We start from the raw sequence: 8,277 nt of genomic DNA, 5'->3' as shown, positions 1-8,277 counted from the left end.
TTACTTTAGATACTGCGGAAAAGCGGTGACACTCAAGTTTGCATTCGTTTAATGAATTCAGTTTCTTTGAGATCAAGGACGGAATTTATTAATAAAGATACTGATTCACTGATCTCAAGTTCTATTGTAAGTACCGAAAATAAAACAAAAATATTTCCGCAACAGTATATATCTTACAATTTTTATCATCTTACATCTCGGGTGTATGGCGAGTGACACACCCTCCCATCCACCAGGCAAGAGGTGTGTACTACCTACGATGCATGCAGGCCTGCAATGCATGTGAATATACATCAGCCTACAGTACTGAATGGCGAATATTTTCACCCTACCATTCATGCGTATTCTTGGTTTGCACCCACGTGACATGGCGGCCATGTTGGTGGTCAATGTAATTCACCATTTTCACAGTAGCTCACACGGCACCTAGTTTATCCCCAAAATTTTCAATACATACCCATTGTTCCCAATTTCTTCTGGGTATTACAGTCGTAGAGAAATCCAAGACGATGGTTACGTAAACTTTTGGGGGGTTAACAAGGTGCATTATAGTCCATGTGAAAATGGAGAGTAAAAATTATTTCAAATAATTCACCTGTAAATGGCGTTTCTTTACCCGAGGATAGAAAGTTCTTGATCACCAACATGGCTGCCATGACGTCACGTGCAAACCAGGAATTGTAGGTAGTGAGAATATAATTAACATTTTATACATAAGTAGACCCGCCGAAAAGCGACTTAAACTGGGCTGCCATAAAACTGTACAGCAACTTGTACCTTGCCTTTGTACTCTACTTCTCTCAAGTTGGTATTTGAAGCTCCCGGTGGAGCTGTGCGTTTTCGCGCAACTCTTCGCCGCTTATTTGCCCTCTTGCCAATGAGGCTATGAGAGGAACTTGTGTGTGAAATTCTAAAAGTTCCTGCTTTCGTTGGACGAGCCTTCTTTATCCTAATCCAAAATTTAGACCTCCAAAAGGGCGTTGTTTCGTTAAACAGAGAAATCGGCTTTACGGATCACGTAACGCCCTTTGATACACTGAGTTAATAATTGATAGTGTTGACTGCTCATTTTTTGACGAAAAGGGAATACCCATTATTTAAACTGGGCCCGCCTTGAGGCAGCCCAGTTAAAAATACCGTAAATCCTCTATTAAGAACCCCCGGGGGCATATTTTTTGCAAGCACTTTTTTTTTTGGGGGGGGGGGGGGGGCTTATTTAATTTAGAGAATGGAGGTCATGCTTCAGAAGGCCAAAAACAATAAGGATTTCCGGCCTGAATAAACCATAACTGATCAGTCCAAGTTAATTGTTTATGAATAATGAGGATGGAGGGGAGGAGGAGGGGGGAGGGGACTTAATAAAGAGGAGGGGCTTATTAACTTTCCTCCTCTGAAAGGGGGGGGGGCGCTTAATAGAGGATTTACGGTATTCCAAAAGAACTTGATAAAATCTAAGATTGCCAATTAAACCTCATAAGGAAAACATGTTCGACTTAGCCACTGGCTTTGGGAAGCGTTGTACTAAGCTTTGACCACTTACTGCTATCGTAATCACACTACGATCTGAACATCAGATTAAATTTTGTGGAAAACGAATCATTAGAGACCCTTAGATTCGAGGACGAGATTTCACGTAAAGTTTTTTTGCATATCCTCAAAAAAAATACACCCCGGAAAAATTAATTGTACCTCTTTTTCCACCAGAGAAGTTAGCACGGTTTAAATTGATTAAACTTCTAACATTTCATGATTTGTGTTTCCGTCACTATGATATGCTCGCAGAAACTCGTAGTAGAAAAATGACGGCTAATACGTTTACCTGCCAAAATGATGCTGATTCACGCGTGAGCACTACTTAGTATTGAGACAATCTCGTACTCGAAGTTGGCCTTGTCTTACAATCTATAGGTCGCCGCTGACAATACCGTGACCTAGTGTTTCAGTAAAAGCCGCGGACTCAAACGAGAGCCCCATGGCCAATTAATCAGGCTCCAGAAGATGCAAACATCTCATGATGTCATAGTTCACTTCTGCCTTTCCTATTTTTGTCAGCGAGATCATGAGTTTTCTAATAGTGCTATTCCTTCCGTTAAGCTGACACCATGTTCGCAAAGTTTTACGGCAGCGTTCTTCGTCATCTTGTTCCTCCTCTGATATGTTGTCAATTTGTCCAGCTCTGAGCTCGAGCTCTCTTGCAAGTCTTTTCCACGATGAACACACCTTTTCTGACACCTTGTTGATCACTTCACTCCTTTCTACTAAAGCTATGTTAACCATTTGACGTGCTATCGAGAAAAGAATAACATATGGCTAATTAGGAATTATTGGATTCGGCTATCTTATATTCTAAAAAGTTATGCAAATCAAGGGGGCGGTACCCCTCCCCTCCCCCTTCCCCCCTAGATACACCCTAGCTACTCTTAATTTGCGTGCTCCTCGGTAAATTCAGGATAAAAAGAGATTGTATAGTGGCAAGAGCCGAATTGTATACTTTCACTTTTTGCTATGTTTTAGACAAACATCTGGCTTTTGTTTTTCGCAAAACGTGTGAAATATTCCAAGTCTGTCCGAAACAGCTGTCCAAATACAACCTTCATTTTACTTTATTGAATTCGCCACGATGACTCAACACAGTGACAGGGGATGAAACAGGACTTGCGTCCCAATTGATATCAACCACTTCATTACCCACCCAGCCCATGAAAGGTTGTACCACACCACCGGGGTCTAAGTCCCCTAATCCTTACGAACACCAGTGTGGGTTCTTTTACATTGCACAAGAATCAGAACAGTGAAAGAGCTGTGAGACGGGACCCACGGTTTTTCGTCCTTATCCGAGAAGATAAAAGGCTTCTTGGTTGCCGTACATTTTTCTGGCGATAGGTGATAGCCTCAATTCTACGGAAGCGTCTAGTACACGTGACCGGAAGTAATATTTTTCCCGGCAAGCATCAATGCCAGATACCACGATGGCGACAGCTTTGAAACCTTTATAGAAGTTTCGTTTTGCAAAACATGTTACCTTCCTGAAGACGTTCAATAACATGTAAAAATCCTTCATTGCTTGCCTCTCGCAGTGCACTCACAACGGACTCAAAACATGTATCTTGGTTGTTAGGATCCAGCCCTGCTACAACCTGCAAAAGACTCCTTAGTGCTTGTTTAGGTGTCCTATAGCCACTGTTGAGGTAGTTGAAGTGTTCTTCGTATGTATCATTAAATAAAAATGGTCTGCACGCTGAAAGTACATATTTCGGATCAGCATCCAATAGCGTTTGGTCATTTAAAGGCACGCCGAAAAATTCTACCGGAGTTTTCTGAAAAGTAAATAAAAAAAAAGAAAGGTCAAGGCAAAAAAGGCACCGAACACCATCACTCAGTGACATAAAAGTTATTTCACAATTTAGCCTGCGAACAAGCTCCTTCGTGAGAAATTAGGGGAGAGCGGCACACGGAAATAGAGAGGTTGCTCACCGGCTAACAATTTTAAGATAGACGCAGCGCTTGTATCCGTTTCCTTTATGCAATCTTATGGATGGGAAATTCTATGACGTTTTTACTACATTGCAATGGGACGGTTTTGGTGGTAAGTTGAGTGGAGATGGAGAGGTTGAATCGTTCGTGTGTGCAACATCTAAAACGTTGGAATATATGCCGATCAATTATGATACTGCCCTAAAAAAGTTAAGCCTTTAAATTGCCTTGCTTATCTTAAACCCAGTTCAGTGAGCATAACTCCTCCTAGGATCCTGTGTCTTGCATGAAGAGATAATTGAGATGTGTCGCATAAAGCCGTAAATGGCCTGATAAATAAGAAAAACACGGGGTACGCTGCGCTTTTGTGTGTAGTACTCACCGTGAGATCAAGTTTCATTGAAGACAATTTAAAGTTCAATCTGGCCAATAGGTTCTTCGCGTTGGGATCCGGGCTGCTGCGAAACTCCACATGGGATAAAACTTGGTCACTTATCAAACGAACTAGCAGTTGCTTTTTGTCACGGTGATCGCTCTCAAACCTGAAAGGATATGTAAGTGAAGTAAAATAAGTTTATCCCACTGATGCACAATTGAGCCTTAATTTCAAGAAGTGTTGGCGTTTTTTCTTTCAAGATGTGTAGAAATTCTCGGGTGCTTATGGGTCAAAAGCGTAACAGCAATTGAAACTAAAAATATTTGAATGCTGTCTCTCCTTTTTTTAGCTAAATGTGCATGACTTCAGACGACGCGCTTAACTAATAGTTTTAGTGTTATTTTGAAAACAAGTACATAAAGTTTTCCATTATGGACACAAAGTGAAAAATAACTTGCAACGAAACCTTTTCGTCCATTTGTGACACAATCTAAAGTCAGTAATGTTGCATTATGTTTGCACTTCAAAATATTACGTTACTAAGCGATAACAATACTGAAATAAAGACGCTGTTAAACTGGACAAGTTTTCGTGCAAGACACTCGGAAAAACACACCCTGCTACGAGGGCTCGCTGCAAAAAATCCGTAGCGAGACATGTTCATTTCAGGGGAAATTTCGTAAGACTACTTAGGGGGCTTGTGCAAAGGCGTTTTTGAGCGACCCACGTCAACCGGAAGTGGACTTTTTGCAGTCTTGGGAAGTGGTTTTGCCCAGGTTTTAAGGAAAATCGTCTCTAAAGGAGTAAAGACACTTGGCAATACAAATTTTGTAGCATCAAGGCATATTCGAAAGGAAAAGGGTCTAAATTCCGGTTGACCTGCTTCGCTCAAAAACCTGCCTTGTGTAGCGGCGCCCGTACATACATGAGATGAAAATCTTCCATGTTTTCTATTTCAGCTGGGGTTATTCCTCCTGATACAAACACGAATGCTTTGTCATGCCCCGGTATCAGCTTTTTCCGTGAATTTTCCTCACTTGGAACCACGTTTTCTAGCTCTTGGACTACTCTTTCTCTCATGTGCGCTGGGCAGCAGATAAGATGGAGAACATCTTGAGAATAAGCACGATCTGATTCATTGAAATAGGAGAAGAAAACGCCAAGTAATGGCTGCTTCCCAATAAGGCTTGTCAAGTATGTTATTACTCCAGAAACGCTGAAGTCCTCTTTGTCCCATTCAAAAACGCAAGTGTATCTAAAAGAGACATAGAGCGGAATTTGAATTACTTTTGCAGACAGAATGATTTTGACTTTGAATTGCACAGCTAAAAGACGCGAGTTGATATCTCCATTACTTAAATACCACTTTAAAACTATGGGGATACACTAAGGCGGTTAATCAGTTGACTCAAACTTAATTTAACGAGAGAAAAACATTACTAAGTACTACACACAAAACTACAAACTAAAAGCGCACATTAGCTATACAGTATAAAAGCTATGCAAAAAATAAGTATTATCAGAATTTAAAAAGGTTAAAAAGAGTAACAATAAAAAGCTCATAGTAGCTCATAGTAGCTTAGTATTCCAACAGTTTCAATGTATGCTAACTTGCATTAGCATAACCAAAAGTTCAGTTTACCTCCAATTTATTAACAACAAAACAACTACAACATTTGGATGTCTTCTTACCCAGAGAAGCGTTCTACCTGGAACCTAACAAATGTCCCGTCAAAATGTACAGGACATTTAAGACCATCTGTGATTTCCATCCATTTTTTTTCTTCGTCAACAGAATTTAAGAACAATACTCTGACACGGCATGTCGAGGGGACTGGAATCTTTTCCTGGTCGCTGCGAAGAGACACTGGCAACTGAATTGTGACGGGCTTCGAGAATTCGACGATTTGGGAACAGCTGACCCGCAGTATTGGTCCAAGAAACACGTCTTGGTCTTTAAATTCTTCACCTGGAACTTCTTGCACCTAAAGGGATAATAGAAAACACAACTAAATTAACCTGAACTTACTGTCAGATTTGCTGCCATTTTTTCGAGTTTTAGAGGAAAAAAGAGACCATTTTCTCAAGGAACACCATATCCGGTGGAGACTATAGCAAAACCTTATCTATCTGACAACGCAATAGTCTCCACATGACAAAAACACTTTTTATGAGCCTAATTTCACTCATCTAACGTCTGCTATATTCTTACATTTCTGTCGAGTTTGGAGACCTGGTAAGAGTTATCCTTAGTAACATTAACTGGTCATGTAACCACAGCAAGAAAAGATCTCGAGATAATTCATACCGTCCTACCTTCAATACCAGAGGAATCTTTGCTTCAGGTGTCACAGCATTCTCAGGTATTGTAACTGTCACGCGTGGATAGTCAGGATGGCTAAAGGAGCCACCACTAGATGTGATGGTGTACGCTGGAGAAGGCTTGAGACGACAAACAACTGCGTATGTTGAGCACTCAGTTATGTCAGCTTGAGCAACGGGAAAGAAAAATTCCGGTACGTCCCGCGAGTGAGGCGGGAAGTCCTCTTCGACCGCTGTAAACAATTCAGAGTGGAAAGACTATAAGCCATTGTGACTTCTGTAAATATACAAACTGCGTGCAGTAAACGTAAAACATTGAACAGACAGCATTTCACAGGTGAAGGCATACTTTAAACAGTAGGTAAATACTATGGGTAGGCTGCTCTTCAAAAAGCATCAGTTTTCAAACCTTTAAGACACTGTAATGCCTTAGTTCCATCCACTTCTTCCCATTCATTGCTTTCCCAATCGATCAGCTTCTTTATCACTAGTTCGTAGCCCCGCAAATCAGGCGCACTGTGAGAAAGAACCAACTTCACTTTGGCGTCGAATTTCAGTTCATCGCCAATTTTGGTTGATATCTCAATAACATAACTGACAACTGACTCGTGCTCTTGCAGTGGGGGAGAACGTGCACTGCATTTCCAACTGTGGGCCACTATTGATGTGGGCTGAGACACAGCGTTAGGGGGAAAGAAAACGTGGGTGCTCCCTCGTTTAAGGGCCCAATGGGTACCTTCACTGGTGATTGTTCCTCTGAAATAAATTATTAAAACATTAATTAATCGAAACCCGTTTAAAATAATCGTATACCAGGCAAGCCACACACGGTATTGAGGTTGTGTGATATCCAGTTTCCAGGACAGGATTGTGCCCGCAAAATCATCTTATTCCCGTAAAAGACTCCAAAAGTGTTCACTTGATCTAGGTTCGTTTTCACTGAGGCTTCTGTCAGCTTAAGTTAGGGTGTCAATGATATCCATGATATTAACGGTATACAAGATATTTTAGAGATACAGTATGGTATTTTATAATTTAATTAGCAATTATTTAATGAGGCTGAGTAAGATGTGAAGAATTATGCAAATCGGGGAACTCTTATCCCTGAGGTGGATAACAGTCTCTGAAATTTGCACAATTCTTCACATCATAAACGAAAGCCGAATTCATCCTCGTAGTACAGTTAAGAAGAATTAGCTTGGGGCTTTGGGCCAATCAGAGACGGCGAAAACTTTGAATGATTAATAGCTGTTTCTAAAATATTATTATTTACATTATTATTTACCCGTCGCTCTCCTGCCCCCCCCCCCCCCCCCCCCCCAGAAAAGAACGCCTGCTCGTAGATTCTACCCCCTTCCCCGCGCTCGCCTTTTTTGCCAATGCATTCCTACGGTTGAATAAAAAGCATAAGTATACATACTCGTGTATTTTTAATTTAACTGAGTCTGATTCATCCAAGTCTTCCACCTGTCCCTCTAGGCTAAGTTCTTGAATTTGCTGTAGCAATTCTTGTTCTTCGGTAATCTCATCTCCATCATCAATTCCCATATTGTTACCATCTCCACCGCCATTATCATCACCAACATTACCAACATCATCGCCAGCAACCTCAACGCCATCACTGTTATGACTATCGTCGTTATCATCGAACTCATCACCTTTATCGTCTTTGTTCTCATCATCTTCTTTCTTACTTTGAAAGTGGTCATAATCGTCGTCAGAAGATCGCTCTGTTGAAACGAGATGTGACATTACTGTTGTCAAACTTATGAATTTTTTCTTTAACATTTCGAAGTATACGTCTTTTATTTCACGCGTGTGTGTGTAGCAACGTTGATCACTGGAATCATATGTCAAAAGTAGGGTTCTCCAGGAATTTAAAGTAGGAGAAGAAAAAAATTTAATTAGGCGGCAATAGTTTAGATCGAAAGGCTCCGTGAAGCCGCTGCGTGTGGGGTCAGGTAAGGGATTGGGCTCGCCCTGCTTCCATTGGGATCAAGACTAATGATCTGACATCTTGTCGAATTTTTTTTAGATGTGATGCTGTCTACGCTACATAAACCTGGCAATGCTCAAATTAGGTGAAAAACAAATGCATTGCTTCC

General features: G+C 41.0%; 1 protein-coding gene across 1 annotated transcript; it reads right to left on the bottom strand.

Moving 5' to 3' along the window:
* Positions 1-1,680: 1,680 nt before the first annotated feature.
* Positions 1,681-7,926, bottom strand: LOC140945973 (uncharacterized). Its single transcript, XM_073395039.1, has 8 exons — positions 7,593-7,926; positions 6,582-6,928; positions 6,167-6,405; positions 5,543-5,835; positions 4,776-5,105; positions 3,857-4,016; positions 3,023-3,317; positions 1,681-2,285 (listed from the first exon to the last, which is right to left on the bottom strand). Exons 1-8 carry the CDS (start codon positions 7,922-7,924, stop codon positions 1,981-1,983), a joined length of 2,301 nt encoding a protein of 766 aa, XP_073251140.1. The 5' UTR covers positions 7,925-7,926; the 3' UTR covers positions 1,681-1,980.
* Positions 7,927-8,277: the final 351 nt, after the last annotated feature.

The sequence above is a fragment of the Porites lutea genome, chromosome 8, assembly GCF_958299795.1.
Source record: "Porites lutea chromosome 8, jaPorLute2.1, whole genome shotgun sequence".
NCBI lineage: Eukaryota > Metazoa > Cnidaria > Anthozoa > Scleractinia > Poritidae > Porites > Porites lutea.
Note: the sequence above shows the minus strand (reverse complement) of the source record. Positions and strands in the feature narration are given on the sequence as shown.

Coding starts and splice junctions, on each gene's coding strand:
- LOC140945973 (XM_073395039.1), bottom strand. CDS start 7,924: ATGTCACATCTCGTTTCAACAGAGCGATCTTCTGACGACGATTATGAC. Junction 6,406..6,581: donor GGCATTACAGTGTCTTAAAG/GTTTGAAAACTG, acceptor AATTGTTTACAG/CGGTCGAAGAGGACTTCCCG. Junction 3,318..3,856: donor CAATGAAACTTGATCTCACG/GTGAGTACTACA, acceptor TTTACTTTTCAG/AAAACTCCGGTAGAATTTTT.